At 44.0% G+C, this 18,061-nt stretch overlaps 2 protein-coding genes across 3 annotated transcripts in view; one reads left to right on the top strand and one right to left on the bottom strand.

Moving 5' to 3' along the window:
• The window catches only part of grip2b (glutamate receptor interacting protein 2b), a 293,179-nt gene that overhangs the window by 96,336 nt on the left and 178,782 nt on the right, over positions 1-18,061 (top strand). The window contains exon 1 of one of the 2 annotated variants that reach the window (XM_085407117.1): positions 12,711-13,271. The exons of the other annotated variant lie outside the window; for it this stretch is intronic. Coding sequence (XP_085263243.1) covers positions 13,115-13,271 — 157 coding nt within the window. The 5' untranslated portion in view covers positions 12,711-13,114. Of the gene's footprint in view, positions 1-12,710; positions 13,272-18,061 lie in introns of those variants that run through there. 2 annotated transcript variants of the gene reach the window in all.
• LOC146670291 (uncharacterized) lies at positions 14,973-16,841 on the bottom strand. Its single transcript, XM_085407997.1, has one exon. It carries the CDS (start codon positions 16,603-16,605, stop codon positions 14,977-14,979), a length of 1,629 nt encoding a protein of 542 aa, XP_085264123.1. The 5' UTR covers positions 16,606-16,841; the 3' UTR covers positions 14,973-14,976.

Here is an 18,061-nt window from a genome sequence, read left to right as displayed (position 1 = left end):
TGGATATAAAACAATTTATGGCGTATTCAACCAATGACTTCCTTTCTTACCAAAGACAACTGAGACAAGTGTCACAGTGGATCAGAAAGTTTCCATGACAAATACATATACATAGATATATTAAGTTCATCACTAAGGAAATTTTGACCAACTGAGATTATTAATAAAATTGAACTAACACTTTCAATCTTAAAAAATATATAAAAAATTAAAAGAATATTTAAGTCTAAATCTCCACAATTTTATTCCACAAACTTGCAGTTATACCCTTTCCTATTGAAGAAAAGCATACATTAAGGTCAGGCAACAACATTGGTTTCCTTCCCTTGGGACAAACAAAGTCTGCCCAGCTTTGTAAATTTATGCCACCATCCAAGTACTGTTTGACAAAGAAAGAACTAGAAAGAACTCAAGCTAACAGTTCTATTCACAAAGCCAATGTCAAAATAATCACAGAAAATAAGATGTTTGACATTAATTAGTTCCACAGACTTTCCTTTTTGTATCATGCATAAATCTGCCTCGGGAAAGCTTTTTTGTTACAGTGCTCCATTTTAAACCAACATTAAGACAAGACAGACAATACGCTAACTAAGAATAGTACAATATATACATATATATACATACATACATACATAAGTCACTTATAAATAAATAGTTGGAAAAGAAACATGTGTAGCTGTAGCAGCAAACAGTGTGTTAAGTGGATGCGTTGTACAGGGAGATGGCCACAGGCAGGAATGATTTCCTGTGTCGTTCAGTGGTGCTTTTCGGTAATCTCAGTCTCTCACTGAACGTGCTCCTGTGACTGACCAACATGTCATGGAGTGGGAGGTGTTATCCAACATTGTCTTTATCTTGGACAGCATCCGCCTCTCCGACACCACCTTGAGGGAGTCCAGCTCCATCCCCACAACATTGCTGGCCTTACGGATCAGTTTATTAAGTCTGTTGGCATCTGCGACCCTCAGCCTGCTCCCCCAGCATGCAACAGCATAGAGGATCGCACTGGCCACAACAGACTCATAGAAAATCCTCAGCATTTTCTGGCAGATGTTGAAGGACCTCAGTCGCCTCAAAAAATAGAGACGACTCTGGCCCTTCCTGTAAAGTGCTGTGGTGTTTTTAGCCCAGTCCAGTTTATTGTCAATGTGTACTCCAAGGTATTTATAGTCCTCCACAATGTCAACACTGACCCCCTGGATTGAAACAGGGGTCAAGTGTTTCCTGGTCTTCCTGAAGTCCACGATCAGTTCCTTGGTCTTTGCCACGTTGAGCTGCAGATGATTCTGCTCACACCACGTGACAAAGGAGTCGACCACAGCCCGGTACTCTGTCTCATCATCCCTGCTGATGCATCCAACCACCGCAGAGTCATCAGAAAACTTCTGAAGATGGCAGGTCTCTGTGCAGTGGCTGAAGTCTGTGGTGTAGAGGGTGAACAGCTGAAGATGTTTTACATAATAATGTTACCTAACTACCTCTCTCTATATATATGTGTGTATATATATTCATTTCATTCATCCTTTTCCAGCTCTTTTTGTCAAACATCCCTGGCACTACCATCCCAGCTTCTCTGCCCTCTATTCCCCCTTTCATTTTTCTGCTTCAAATTTTCCTGGCATGGGGTGTCACGTTCTCTGTCCTCTGTCCCCTGTCCCCCTTTATCGGCATTCTTCCTCTAACATTCCTGGCAGCAGGATGTGCACTACCTTTCCTCATTCCAGCTTTCACACATTTTAAACACCAACTACCAGATGCTTCCAGGATCTCTCAGTATTCCTTCTCATTGTTTTACTTTTTTTCTTCAGCAAGCTTCAGTTGCTGCTGGGCCCTCCAGCTCACAGCATTTCTCCTCCTGCTCCTATCGGCAGCACCGGGTTGCACCGAGTTGTAAATGCCACTAACTCAAACCCTTTTTCTCCATCTTTCATGGCAGCTTCCAGCAATGTACGGCCACAACTAACAGCTCAGGCCCTCATTCTCTCTGTCATCAAACCCACTCTTCAGTCAAACCCTGCTGAATTCGCTATTTTCAAAAACATCTCCAGCTTCAGCACAACCCCAGAAACAAATAATGACTACCGGTAGTAAATATACACACTTGGCAAATCTTATTCTCCCCCTCTTAAGTAGCCTGTGCCACCTGGAGAGACTAACACCCAAAAAGGTGTTATCCTCAGATATACCTCAGTCTTAGGAGCTTACTCCACTGGAATTTGGTTACACTTCTTCCCTCTACATAAATGTCTTCTGCTCTTCTTTCCCCTCCTGAAGGGAAGAATCAATCATTACAGCCCAAATCACATCACAACCCAAAGGGCATACATCAGCTCTACCCACATATGCTCCAGCTGTTCCTCTAAAATTCAAATGTCTGAATCCACATTGTCTTATACTAGCATGCCCTTGCCTCTGGCACTGACATAAAGGGTAGATTAGTTATGGACCAATGGGCCACACTATTTGTAACAACATCACTGATTTTGGGTGTAACATGTCTGTGTCACTGCCTCCACACCTGCTCCTTCTGTGACAATGGATTCCTGCCCTGCTTACGGATGTATTTATTTAATTTATTTTTCTTTGTTTTAAAGGTGTTTCAGAAGGCTACCACTCAGGGATTGTCAAATAGCCATCAGTATTATTTACACCCATATACTGTTGACATGCTATCTGATATCCTCATGTTGGTGATGTTCCTGGATCAACGTATTAATGTTTGTCCAGGACCAACATTGCATCTGACCAGTCACATTGTTACGATGTCATAACTTTGTGAGTCGGGAAAAACCCGCTGATGTCCATTCAAGAAAAAAGTAGCAAAAAGGGGGAGTCAGGGTTAGAATTACGGTTTCGAGTGTGGTGTGTTTCCACCTTACAAAACTATGCCATCTCTACAATGTCATTGGTCACTTGCAGTGTTGATTCTGGACCAACATTAGTTTTATTGATCCAGGAACAACACCAACACGACAATATCTGCTTAAGCTACTGTTGACAGTCCGCTTGAGAGAATTTAAGGAGAGGTTTATGATTGGCTTCTTTGTCCATTTTACACATCAGCTCAGTAGGCAGCCAGGAAACATTCATGGAAAAAAACACATCAACATATATCAGCCCCACATGGAGGCCCAGCGTCAATTACTTAATTCTCACTGATTCTCAGCCAAAGCTGAAAACATTCACGGCTGTCATAGTGCAGTTGGTGACTCCTTATCTCATCTCTCTGTCTCAGAGACAAAGACATCAAAAAAAGAACAATTACATCACACTGACTATTGTGGTTTCTTGAATTAGAAAAGTGTGTTAAGCAATAAGCATTACACTAAACTTACTGTAACTTAATAGATATTTAAGCTATCTTATATATTATGGTATTAGTGCGGAGATTGTTTGATCCATTGGTACTGAAAATACTTTGTAACATTTTGATGACTGGTTTTGTTATATTTCTCTGGATTAACTAAAATTTACTCCTCAGCATATTTATGAGTGTGGAATCCTTTTTAATTTCACTTCATTTGAACTGTGCCTCAGTTACTTCTGCTTAGCTGCTTAAACATGAAGAAACTGCTGGCTATTAATTGTCCTAATTTATCTCTTTATACCCCCAAATGCTTGCATATGAGATATCTGAGTTGCTACAATTGTTTGAAGTTACTTTTTCTGACCTAATTCAACTCTTGGAGGACTGACTCTTGCATTTTTTGAGTGTCCTTGTGTTGTGAGACAAGTAGGCAAGACCAATTGGCATTGTTCTCTCCTGGCCAAATAGCCTGTCAGTGTTTAATCATCCAGTCAGTCAATCCACCATCCAAGGAAAAGACTGAAAAAGTTTTAGTGAATTTAGAGCAGAGTTGAACTAGAAAATAGGTCATGAGCTTTTTTCTGGTTTGCCAACATGACACAAGGCTGTTTTGATGACTTGTTCCCTGGGTGTCACAACCAAGTGCTCTGCACCAAATGCAAAGTGAATATGCAATCGAAAATATGAAATGTTCAGAATCACAGTTAATCAGGTGTCCCATTAGAAATCATTACACTTGTGAATATTTTTTTTCAAGTTTTTTAAGTTACAGATGCTATGAATTCCTAATACATAAAAAAGTGACTGCACTAGTTAGAACAAAAGCTTTACATTATCCTCAAAATGTGAGCTGACTTTTTCAGAGATGAGTCAAAGAGATGTGTCTGAACACTGTGTAACCATCAAACATCATCTCCAGGGATTTGGCTGAATTTTTGGTGAGCCTGAAATCAGATTTTCTCTTTATTTTTTTGTGTTGCACATTTTGTGTTGCTTTCTTTTCTTTCTTTCTTTCCTTTTTTTTTTTATTAGTGTACGCATCATTACTTTTATTCATGAATGTGATCATAGAACTACACTGGTTATTTTAGTTTGCAAGTTTTTTTTATTAATACCACCAGCTAGTATCTGTACACCATTAGGGATTTGTGTACATTGTGTAGAGAAAGTGTACATTATGGGCTGTGTGACCATGTATATGTATGTACAGTGGGGCAAAAAAGTATTTAGTCAGCCACCGATTGTGCAAGTTCCCCCACCTAAAATGATGACAGAGGTCAGTAATTTGCACCAGAGGTACACTTCAACTGTGAGAGACAGAATGTGAAAAAAAAATCCATGAATCCACATGGTAGGATTTGTAAAGAATTTATTCGTAAATCAGGGTGGAAAATAAGTATTTGGTCAATAACAAAAATACAACTCAATACTTTGTAACATAACCTTTGTTGGCAATAACAGAGGTCAAACGTTTACTATAGGTCTTTACCAGGTTTGCACACACAGTAGCTGGTATTTTGGCCCATTCCTCCATGCAGATCTTCTCAAGAGCAGTGATGTTTTGGGGCTGTCGCCGAGCAACACGGACTTTCAACTCCCGCCACAGATTTTCTATGGGGTTGAGGTCTGGAGACTGGCTAGGCCACTCCAGGACTTTCAAATGCTTCTTACGGAGCCACTCCTTTGTTGCCCGGGCGGTGTGTTTTGGATCATTGTCATGTTGGAAGACCCAGCCTCGTTTCATCTTCAAAGTTCTCACTGATGGAAGGAGGTTTTGGCTCAAAATCTCACGATACATGGCCCCATTCATTCTGTCCTTAACACGGATCAGTCGTCCTGTCCCCTTGGCAGAAAAACAGCCCCATAGCATGATGTTTCCACCCCCATGCTTCACAGTAGGTATGGTGTTCTTGGGATGCAACTCAGCATTCTTCTTCCTCCAAACACGACGAGTTGAATTTATACCAAAAAGTTCCACTTTGGTTTCATCTGACCACATGACATTCTCCCAATCCTCTGCTGTATCATCCATGTGCTCTCTGGCAAACTTCAGATGGGCCTGGACATGCACTGGCTTCAGCAGCGGAACACGTCTGGCACTGCGGGATTTGATTCCCTGCCGTTGTAGTGTGTTACTGATGGTGACCTTTGTTACTTTGGTCCCAGCTCTCTGCAGGTCATTCACCAGGTCCCCCCGTGTGGTTCTGGGATCTTTGCTCACCGTTCTCATGATCATTTTGACCCCACGGGATGAGATCTTGCGTGGAGCCCCAGATCGAGGGAGATTATCAGTGGTCTTGTATGTCTTCCATTTTCTGATGATTGCTCCCACAGTTGATTTTTTCACACCAAGCTGCTTGCCTATTGTAGATTCACTCTTCCCAGTCTGGTGCAGGTCTACAATACTTTTCCTGGTGTCCTTCGAAAGCTCTTTGGTCTTGGCCATGGCGGAGTTTGGAGTCTGACTGTTTGAGGCTGTGGACAGGTGTCTTTTATACAGATGATGAGTTCAAACAGGTGCCATTCATACAGGTAACGAGTGGGGGACAGAAAAGCTTCTTACAGAAGACGTTACAGGTCTGTGAGAGCCAGAGATTTTCCTTGTTTGAGGTGACCAAATACTTATTTTCCACCCTAATTTACAAATAAATTCTTTACAAATCCTACCATGTGAATTCATGGATTTTTTTTTCACATTCTGTCTCTCACAGTTGAAGTGTACCTCTGGTGCAAATTACTGACCTCTGTCATCATTTTAAGTGGGGGAACTTGCACAATCGGTGGCTGACTAAATACTTTTTTGCCCCACTGTATGTGCAAAGTGTAAGTCACTGCAAGCTGAAGTGATTAATTCACACCCCCACATGATGAGATAGTTTCATAACCAGTTCATGTGGAGTACCGATGACGGTACATTACCACACCCACACAACCACACAACCTCTCGTACACACACATACTCACAAACTGCACATGCTTTGTTATGAAACTTCAAACACTCTCCTAGCACAAGGAAAGCATCCCTTTAAACCACTCTCAGCAAATTCACAAGAGAAAGTTTGTATAGCCCGTGAGTGTTTGTATGTGAGCGCTGAGGATGTCTTTTTGTGGTCCTCTCCTCTTGTGAGGACCAACTGAAAGAGATGAGCAGGAAAATCCATTATACCTGCATTGTTCTGTCAATTTAGTTAATGTTTCATACGGTATGTCGTTTTAAAGGTCACAGACTTTGATAAGTTTCTGCATGAAAAATCAGTTAAATCATAATTTATTTTTTTTTATTCATTAGCCCTTTATTTAAAGTGCAGAGAGATTTTTTTTAAATTTACTAATCTAAAATATTTTGGATGGGTGTGGAACTTAAGAATCTTTGTATGAAATGAACCTACTGCAATCCAATGAAGATGCTGTACCTGAGGTTAAACTGTATGTTAATATTTTCCAGTGACAAACACCTTGATTTGACTCATTAAAATCAGTGGGATTTGGCAGGTGGTGGAACCCTATGATCCAGCATGGTGTTACAGCCTGGGAAAATGACTCACCTCAAAATCCCTCCAAAAATGGTTTTGTACTATGAGCGCTGATGGTCTTGTTTTCTTTATGGATCAGCTAAGAGATCAGCTGGTCTGTGCTGCTGCTGTGGTTCTGAGATTTTCTGCACTTTGGGGATTTAGCTATCTGCATTCTACAATATATCTGTAGATCTTACATTGGTTTTTGAAGTTTAAGTGAATAAAATCATTCAGCGGGTTACTTATGAAGGAAAGTGCTCAACACAAAGCTGGAAAAAAATGTCTGGAGTTCAGTGGACAGGTATGGTCAATATGGTCAGTTGTGTTAAAAAAAACAAACAAGTAATGCACAGCTACTGTTGATATAATTGATTAAAACTGTAGGCAACTGAATGATATTTTAAATGATTTTAAATGCATTGTGCAGTACTGTTTCACATTTAATGTTTACTGCCAATGAAACATATTATTCTCAAAAAGAAGAAACAAAACAAAACGATGAATAACACGTGAAATGTCCCACTGACATCCAAAGTGCTTCATTTCCACCTTAATTTTCTGCTAATGTACTGCAGTAGTCAAAATGAATCACCTTTTAGGTCCTGGAACCTGGTGAGAAAGCCAAATACTGAATTGAGGCTATTCCTGTCTCCTGTAGAGTCTATAATACTTTAAAAGTTGTTAATGTGAGCTCTGAAGTCAGTCCTTTCACTGCACAGAATGGCTGCCAGTCTGCAAATGACCTCCTTTTTCAGACTCTGCTGGACTTCAGCTTTCCTTCAGTTTATTTTAAGAACTTAAAACATATTAAAGCTGTTTTTTTGATAAGAGACTGGACTTCAAGGAAGAGCTGACTGATACCAGCTGAAGTCAATAAAATGAACCATAGCTAAGACTAACCATACAGTAAATTTATTGTCAACATTCAGCGATTTAATGTTTCTATCTATCCTATTCAGATTACATGTCACATAATTGTCATGTTTCGGTTGTGTACAGGCAGGAGAAGGACCCACACGCAAAGCTCACGACAACAAAATTAAACTCAAAAAGCTGCTTTATTGCATAATGGCATGGAAAACTAAACTAAACTGGGCCGTGGATAACTAACACACATCGAAACACAGCCATGAGGGAGACTACAACACTGACAAAGAGAAACACAGGGCTTAAATACACAGAGGGATAACGAGGGAATGAGACACAGAAGGAGAGCACAGCTGGGAGTAATCAGGCTGGACGAGACAAGGGAAGCAAAACTAGAAACGCTGACATGAGACACGGACCTTCAAAGTAAAACAGGAAACACACTGACTGAACTCTAGACATGCAAACTTAACAGCAACTCAGAAGACAGAACATAGGGACCTGAAACATGGGACAGAAAGGCACAGTAGACACAACGTGGACATAACAACGCCACAGGGAAAGATTAAAACAAAACACAGAACCTCTTAGAAAATAAAATAGGAAACATAATGAAACGCAGGCATGACTACATGAACTTAACATAACAGACATGAAACACATGAAGGGCAAGGGAGACTTAACAGGGGTTGGAAGACACAAGGGGAATCTAATAACAAAGAACTAGAAAAACTCATGAGCTTAATCATATAAACATCCAAATAAACTAAACTCAAAACACTTGGTCATAAGACCCAGGATCGTGACAATAATGAGATAATCTGAATATAAATTTAATCGAAATAATGCAACATTGTTTATCAAAATGTGTATGTATTTTCATAGATCACACTGGGGATTGTTATCATCTTTACCACCTGTTTCTATAGCGTTACTGTGATATGGGCAAAATGTTGACTAGATCATCACTGGTGATGAGAACTAGTTGCCATATGGACAGCAGTAAATGGTCTATTCTGAGACTTGAAATAATAAACTCAGCACTTAGACAAGGGTTAAAGGCTTAGTCACATCCAAGTCTTGTCTCAAAGCTCATCTCATATATCATCCTCTCTGACACAGCTGTAACACTGTATATGACAATAGGTCAATAGTGCTTAGCATTTTAGGTATCTACCCTTAATTATGAGGCTCATGTCTAAGATCAATAAGTAAGAGTTGTAATCACTCAGCTGCTTTCCTGGGTATTCAGCTGCTAGTCTACATCTCTTCCATTTCCCCATGCTGTCAAACTCAATGTTGAGATCATTGCTCTGCTCCAGTCATTTTCTTGCCTGCCTTGTTTGACCCAATTAGCCTTGGTTTTGCATGCTTTAAATCTGAGTGCTCTGCCTTTCAGAATCTGTTTTTTGATTTTGCTGAGTCAATCGCATGCTGGCACACCATTCAAAGGGTACCTTTGGTACCTACATGGCCTGGTTAAAGGAGAAGTTTTTACAGAAACACCGTTAATATCCGGTCATACCTAGGAACCGCTTCAGTTCCCGCCTGGTGGTTGGAGTCGGATAGTTTAGGATTGCAGCAATTTTCGCCTCCACCGGGCGGACCTGTCCAAAACCAACCTGCTTACATAGGTACGGGACTGTTGCCTTGTCAAACTTGCATTTAGCGAGATTGAGGCCTCATCCCCATCCAAGCCTCCATCTTCATCGTCATGCTAATTCATATCACTGCTGGGATTCTGTTCCGCTATGATTGGTCATCGGAGTATAATCATTAGATAGCTTAACTGAATTCTCTATCTCAATAAATCATCTTCAATTCTTCCAAATGATCCTTACCTAATGAGTTTGTTCACACACTGTCACTCTGTTTACACCACAGAAACATCCTATTATAGAGAGTGTGTGATACTTTTCACAGTACAATCCTCTTAAAGGGCTGTGAAATAAAATATTCCTTTAAGAGGGTTTCAATAAAACCAAAAAGAATAAACAGAGTTTACACAAGTTATGGAATTAATCTTGCAGGTCAACAGATGACTACAGTTGACATAGGATAACAGAAAAAAATATGGCTTCTTATAAACTACCATTAAAGTTACTCTATCAATAACCTCTCGATTGATTTTCTTCAATTAACTGTAAAACTCCACCGATGAAAGTGTACTCTGAAGTGGTGCTCTTGCAGAAGCAGCTGGTTTGTGACATTCAGAACCCTGAATAATCTTCACTGAGTGACTTTTTAATTTCCTGGAAACAATCAATTTCATCAGGTGTCACATTTTTTTTTTTTTTCTTTTTTTTTTTTTCTTTTTTTTGGCCTGTCCGTTTGGCTCTTTTGCCATCAGAATTGTTGTCTAAAGGCAAAGAAAGATGCCCAACGGATTTACTTTACCAAACTGACCATCCCAGCCTTGCCGTAATGGTCCATTTGATTCACCTTTTATTGTTTATTTTATTTTCACTTACTGAATACGGGACAGACTTGACTGGGGGAAAGAAGGGGAGAAAGAAAGAGGGAAAGAGAAACAGCTGAGAAGAGGGACAGGGGAGAAGGGCAAAAGACAAAAACCAACAGAACGGGCAGAGAAAAAAAAATGCATATATCAATCACCTGGGTCACCTGCTGAGAAAGAAAAAAGAAAGCAAGCAGAAGAGAACAAGAGTAATAGAATAAACAACATCACAATGATATATGGGAATATGACAGTAAATACTAAATGTTAAACATTATTGTGCAGCACATAAGATCAACAGAACACAGTGTGCTTTGAGGTAGGAGCCAAAAAGGGTGTAGTTTGTGGGTGTGATCACCCGTGTGTACACCTGTGAGCATGGACGCGCTTGTTTTTTGTTTTTTTAAAAGGTTCCTTCATGTAATAATCTGCTAGAGGGTGTGGGGGGGCCACAGCCCCGTCCTCCAGGGCGTGAAGCAGGTGTGGAGGAGATCAAAACTCCAGACATCCAGAGGCCCCCAGAACACAAGAGACCAAGGAAGACCAACAGAGGGGCAGCTGCGCCACTGTCCCAGTAAGAGCTGAGGAGAGTCCCAGATGAGGGCTCACTCAGCAGCCGCGGAGCAGAAGCCAGGGGGAGTTGCAGTGACGCGCCCGTGAGCTCCGCCGGCCGCCAGCTGTGCCTGAGTGACCGAGCCCCAGGCCGAGAGGCCGGGGGCACCCCACCTCCGAAGTGGCCCGAGCGAGCCCCAGGCTCCAGGCCCCGATAAGCGGCCGCCAAGTAGTGAGCCGGTGTGTACCCGGACGCCCATCCCCGGACACAAAGAACCACCAACGCACCGATGTCTGAGGGGGTCCGCCACTGGCAGGGGAAGTGGTGGTAGGGGGAGATAGGCCTCCAAACCTTGGAGGGCCTGAGATGTCCCCAGAGAGGTGGCGCCTGACACCCAACCTGACATATAGACACAGACATACAGGCACACACAGATACAAACATCCATTCCCACCCTCATGCTCTCATATGCACTTACTCCACACTCAACCAACGTGGAGACAGACATAAAGAGACGTTGTACACACGATCACACTCCCCAAGCGTACTCTACAAACCGGGTCTAGGTGCCCCCGCCCCTGGAGGGGGGAACTGCACCCAGACCCAGGTGGTGTTTCCCTTTTCCCTGCGGTGGGGGGAGGCAGACCGCCCCGACTCCGCAGCAGCAGGAAGGCTCCACACTCCAGACCGCAGTCGGACGGCCAACTCCTCCTCCTAGTCCTAGCCCCCCTGCTCCAGCAGGTCGCAGAGAACGGGGGTGAGAGAAGACTCCGAACCTCCCTCCACCCGCTCATTGTAATGTTGATGCATGTGTGTTCTAAGGTGCATTTAAAACCCAGGAGGGCTTGGAGCTACCTGCCAGAGAGCAGCAGGTAAGCGCATGGTCCCTCCTGCTAGCCCTCAATGTCTACGTGTATTTAAAATTGAGTGTCACATTTTTCAAAGAGTGCAAACTTTACTGCAGGATCAAACCACATGTACAGATGGTCTTGAGCTTGTGATCAAAAAGCATGTCTAAAACCCCTGGAGTGAGTTTTCATTAAAGCTATGTGGAGTTCACTCTCTGACTTCTGCAATATGTCTGTGTGTGTGTGAGTGAGTGACTCCAAGGCTGAATGTGTATAGTATAGGTTATATACTTCTTTGTGTGTGGCCATGAGTAATTTTGTGTATTCAGCAGCTAAGCAGAAGCGTCCACAATGTTTTCCTGCCTAATAAAACAATTGTACCAGAGTGTGCATACTGTATGTGCGTTTGACCTCTTCTCCAGAGGAGATAATGAGCTTATTATGGAAGGACACGAAACAGAGATTAAAGAGTAGATGAGAAGAAGCAGAGGGACGGAGGGACAGAAGGGGGAAAAAAGAAGTGGCTGGGTGATGACAGAGAGAAAGACAAGAATAGTAAGAGACACTAAGAGGGTCAGATTAGATGTAGGTGTTTAGAGAGGGAAATGAGAGGAAAAAGTGTTGTCAAGGAGGCTGGTGGAGTGGGAGGTATGGATGGATAGGAGGATATGAAAGACAGAATCAAAGATGGAGGTACAGATAACGCCATACAGGGATAAACCAAAAAAGGAAGGATGGGGTAAATGTATAAGAGAGGAGAAGGAAGGAAATCATGCGGCAGAGACATCGTTTGATTGAAGAAGTTACCAATAATTCCTGTGATTGTGTGTGTGATTGTGTACGTGCTTACTGACAGAATGAAAAACTGGGTGCGAGAGCAAGCAAGAGAGTGAGAGAGAGAGAGAGACATAACAAAGCATAAAACTGCAGAAAGACAAAAAACTAGCACCATGCTGGGTCTTTTTCATGTTGCTTTTTCCCCCCTTTTGGGAAAAGATAGGCAAAGCAAAGCACCAGCTGAGAGTTTTGGAGGTTGGATGTGGGGGTGGTGCGGTAGGGAGGTGGGCTGGGGTGGAGATAGATGGAGAGTGAGTGTATAAGAAAGCAGGGTGGGGGTGCAGCCTCTCCCTTTCTCCCTCTACTCTCTTTTCCCTCAGTGTCTCACTTCTCTCGCCGTTTCGTGCAGATTTTCCGTGAGCTGAACAAGGGGGAAGAAAGAGCAGGAAAAAGGAAGAGAAGGGCAAGAAAGACAAGGAAAACAGGATGGCTGAGGTGTTTCTGAAACTAAACCTGGGTAATTAGGTGCTACGCTGGAAAGGGAGAAAAAAAATTGAGGTTGGTAGAAGAGGGCGGAAGAAGAGGAGGTTATTTCCGAAAAGCAAAGGAGTAACAGTGTTGTAGAGAGGCAAGGGAGGGGAGAAAGAAGAAACTAGTACATAGAGTGCTGAAACTTATAAGCATTCCGGATAAACAGTTACAAAGAAGTTAAAAGAAAAAAGAAGCAAAAACAGAGACGAGGGAAGATTGCATCCGGAGCTGACAGGTGAAACTCGGCTATCCAGGATGGACAAAGTAGAGCGAGTGATGAAGATGGTGAAGAGGATGTCACCAAGGAAGAAGAGGAGGGAAGGAGGGGGAGGAAGGGCAGGAGGACCAGGAGAGCTGGAGAGCCCAGATACCCTGTGTGATGAACTCTGTCGTTTCAGCCTCTGCATTAGCGGTGAGAAGCTGCATCTCAAAGTTGTGTGTGTATATGTGTTTGTGTGTGTGTGTGTGCGCATACGCGCAAAGTTTGATGTTGTTGAAGAGTGATGTGAGTGATATAGTGCTAGTGTGTTTCACAGAAATGTCTGCATTGTTTCTCTCTGTACTAGTGGCTTTGTTTACAACGTATGGGTTGGCTGCCTTTCTTATTAGATAACAGCAGAGCATATTTGTGAGCTCTCTGGCTGGCATGTCAGAATATATATAATATCAAGTGTTTCCTCGATGCAGCTGCTGTGGCTGGCAGATTGCAACACTGATGTGAAACATAGTGATTTGCAGACACCAGTGTGTGTATCTGTGTGTTGGTCTGAAGTGTTTGGTAAAGGAGAGATGTTTTCATTTCTGAGTAAAAAATGAAAAGCAGCATCTGTACTAGAAGGAAAAAAATGGTCAGATTACCTTAATTGGTTTCTGCACTCGTCTGAATAATGACTGTAACAGTGTATTTTAGTGATGCAGAGGTTAAAACTCTGATAGCAACATGTTAACAAAAAAGAAAAGAACGTTTTCTGACTGTGTTTTCTTGTTTTGTTGGACTTTCAGCAGTAAAAGGATATGTTTTAAAGGCAAACAATTTCCCTTTCACAAGTTTGACCTGTGCATTGCATTTGAACAGTAAACTTGTTTCTGTATCCGCGGTTGGAAACCCTTTCTTCTAATATAGTGTTGGATCAGTAGTTCCTCTATAACTGAAAGGAAGTGCCGAAATGTTTGAGTTATTTTTCTTCTCCAGAGATGTTGGACTCTTCGTCTTGTTTTTGTGACTCTGTTTTCCAGTGTTGTCTGCTACTCCATTCAGTTAATGAGTTACTGCTACTGTTTAATTAGCTCTGAGCTGGCTAGTGGTGATGCTACAGCTTGTTGTCTACCTCATGTTCTTCAAAGACTTTGTAGAGAGTTTCACAGAGGGTTCTCTTTTTAATGCAATTTTGGGATGTTTTTTTCTTGCTTTGATTGTAAACAAACATTAACAAGAGGGAAAATGAGTGCGGTAGTGTTACACACCGGCCCGAAGCCGGGGTGCAACACAACAAAAAGATAAACCCGATACATAATAACGACAAAAAAAAATCACACCACGGCAGAATGACGAGAGTTGGTTAATGTATTTACTGAACAGGTAGCGAGCTTCAGGGTGGGCGATGCCAAAACAACAAACAAAACACACTAGAAAGAAAAACAGAGCTAACTTACCTCCCACGATCCCAAAACAAAATACAATTCTCTAACCTGTCTCCCTACCCGAAACAGGAGAAAAGAGGGGAATAAAAGAAAACGGCTTCCCACCCCTACAGCTACCAAGCCCAGGTACAACCCCTTTTTCAGCATTAATATTGCAGCCCCGTGCAGTCACACACCACGACGGTCCCCAGACACACAGCTCACGGGAAACCAGGAAGTCTGCTCACCGACCCAGTCCAACCCCTTTTGTAGCTGGCCTCTTTCCTTCCTCCACCAATGGGTGGCCTCCACCTGGAAACAAGCAACACTGAATACAAATACAAACAATAACAACACCGTACCGCAAATAATGACCCTGGGTCATAACACCCCCCCACCTAAAATCAAGCATCTCATTAGAGAGATGCTAGACCTAGTATCAAAAACATTAAAACAAACAAACAAATCGAACACTTCCTAGGGGGAAACCAGACTCATCAGTCACTGTCTGTGTCATCACTGATGATCCCCTGCAGGTTGGCCCATTCGGACATTTTCCTGCGACCTCTGTGGGTATTGTTTTCCTGATCACTGTCTGATTCCGAGTTTAGAGTGCGCTGATATTCAGAGGACGGACAGTCCTGTTGTTTCTGACTTGCTGAGGCACCCCTGCGTGTAGGTCGACCTTGTGTGGTAATGATGTTGTTGACATCAAGAGCAGCCAGTTCTTGAGCTTGCTCTCTCTTCATTCTGACCTTTTTCCATTTCTGAATAGTTGGCTGACCATGTACACCAAGCTCTTCAAGCTCCTTCTTCAGAACAGCCACCTGGGAGCGGCAGTCCTCCAGCAGCTTCTTGTAATTTCTCCTCACGCCGCAGAGGGCAATATAACGTTCAAGCCTCGCCACCGATTTGTCATCAGACTTTGGTTTTCTGGTGCTCTCATCTTTCTTCACACTCTTCTTCATCTTTTTATCATTTGTTTTATCAGTCTTATTTTCTTTTTCATCTTCCAAAGAAGGTAGTGATGAAACTGAGTCTGGGTCACTGGTTTTCTCTTCCACTTTTGTATCTTCTTTTTCACTGTCAGAAGACTCGTCGCTCCTAATTTTGTCACTCGTTTCTGACTTGCAGTCTCCATCTGATTCGTTTCCTGCATCACTCAGTGGTGTTCTCCTTCCTTCATCTTTACTGCTGGTTACTGTCTCGATGTTCCTTCTCACCATTTTCTTTGGACTGTCACTGCAGTTGCTTTCCTCACTGAGTTCCTCATCAGAAGACTCGTCACTGTCAATTTGACGATTTTCGTTTCTCTTTTGTTGTGATTTTTTCACCTCTGGCTCTTCACCATCAGCTTGAGATTTGGCATTTTCTTCATCATTGCTGCTTTCCTTACTTTCTGTTTTGTTGTCCTCTTGAACCTCAGATTCTGATGATGAGCTTGAATGATTATTTTGTGATTTCTTTGCCCAGGATTCATCTTCACTCTCACTCATGACCTCGTCATTTCCATTTTCTCTTTTCCTTTTGTTCTGGAGCTTCTTAGTCTCTGAGTCACTTTCACTTTCATCATTATCCTGCATTTTCATCAGTTCCTCTTGCACCACCTGTTTCATGAAAGTTTTTACTTCTGGCCTTAATGAGTCACATTTGTTGTGTGTCTGATATCTCTTTTTTAAAATTCCCAAGGTCAGCGTGCTCAGGTCTGCCTCGTCACGGAGTTGACCACACACAAACCTGCGGATACCTGCTGCCTCCTTCTCCGACACCATACTAAAAACCTTCGCCGTCCCACCATCTACCCCCGGAACAGAACTATCATGCGGCTCAGAGCCGTCCGGAAACATTTCGGATATGTCCACCTCACCACCCAAGCGACGAGCTTGAGCACGAGTAACCACACATGCCGGATAAACTGTGGGGTCACCCAGCTCCGACGGGAATTGGCATAACCGATCCGAAGTAGGACACTCAATAACTTCCGGCATAGCCGGAAACACTTTTCCCCCGGCCAAGTCATTTCCCAAAACAAGATCAATGCCTTCAATTGGCAGCCGATCTCGAACCCCCACCCGCACAGCGCCCGATACGAAGGACGAGGTCAAAGTAACCGTATGGAGAGGCATGCGTAAAAGACTCACCTTGATACCCCACACCAGCAAATCAGAACCACAGTACGACTGCTGAGAGAAAGGCACGACTCCATGCCGCGCCACCGAATGCTTCGCCCCCTGTATCCCTCAAGATGGTGATCGGAACCCGGTCCCCCGCATCACCAGACAACGATAAAAACCCCGTCGAAACAAACGGTCGAAACACCTCATCTATCCCCCGCGGAACGACGCCAACCGGCATTAAGCTAGGGCGGGTTACCGCGGAGCAACACTGCACGGCCCCCCCCGAAATGTCGGCCCGCGCCCCCTCCCTCGCCCTCAGCACGGGACAAGAAGCAACGAGATGACCGAGCTCATGACAAAAAAAACATCGGCGGTCCCCAGCGGCCACCGTAGGGCTACGCCGCGAGAGCGGGGGAGAACGCCCCCCCCCCACCTCCGGCAAAACTCTAGAACCCCGACGTAACGGAGGGGAAAAACCCCTCTTGTGCGTCAAAGCAAACTCATCTGCCAGAACCGCCGCTTTCGCGAGGGAAACGACCTTCTGCTCGTTCAAATAAACAACCACCCGCTCCGGCAGACACCCCTTGAAATCCTCCAATAACATCAACTCCTTCGACTGTGCAAACTCCTTAACCTCACTAGCCTGGCACCACCGATCAAAGAGCAAACCCTTCTCGCGCGCAAACTCCACATAAGTCTGATCCCCCCCCCTCACACACTGCCGAAACTTCTGACGGTACGCTTCAGGCACCAACTCAAAAGCACGCAATACGGCAGCCTTAACCACACCATAATCTAAGCTCTCAGATGCTGACAGGCTAGCCCACACCTCCTGAGCCCTACCCACCAGCCGACACTGCAACAGCAAAACCCAGACCTCCTCCGGCCACTTTAACGCGGCAGCCACACGCTCAAAAGCAGGAAAAAACGACTCCACCTCTGATTCACAAAATGTGCCTCCCAACATCAAAATCCTGACGGAGAGCCGGGGCGGGACCAGGCGCCGGCGGCGCAGGGAGCACAGAGGGCGCAGGCGTGGGCGGCGTAGAGTCAGGGGCACGCGGTGGAGGTCCGCGCTCCAACTCCAACGCCCTCACCCTCAAATGCATCGCTTCTACCTCCAACCGGTGACTACTCAACTCCACCTCCTTAATGCGGAGCAACAACTGGAGCTCCTCCGCCGACGACCCCACCACCGGAGCAGGAGGAGCCACAGAGGGGGCGGCCACAGGAGGAACAGACAACGGAGCCAACGGCTCCATAGCCGCCCCGCCCGTCCCACCAACAAGCGGCACGCTCGACAGCAAACCCCGCTCGCTCAAAGCCACCGTGACAAGCTGTCGCAAATCATCCTTTTTCACCCCCGCCGGCGCTCGCACATCAAAACGGCCCGCAATAAGCAGCAAATCCTCCCTCCGACACCGACTCAACTGCTGCAAGGAAGGCGCCTCGGCAAATTTATCCA

The sequence above is a fragment of the Rhamphochromis longiceps genome, linkage group LG5 (assembly GCF_057381845.1).
Source record: "Rhamphochromis longiceps isolate RC_006_pf linkage group LG5, R_longiceps_female_GT1.1, whole genome shotgun sequence".
NCBI classification, from domain to species: domain Eukaryota; kingdom Metazoa; phylum Chordata; class Actinopteri; order Cichliformes; family Cichlidae; genus Rhamphochromis; species Rhamphochromis longiceps.
Note: the sequence above shows the minus strand (reverse complement) of the source record. Positions and strands in the feature narration are given on the sequence as shown.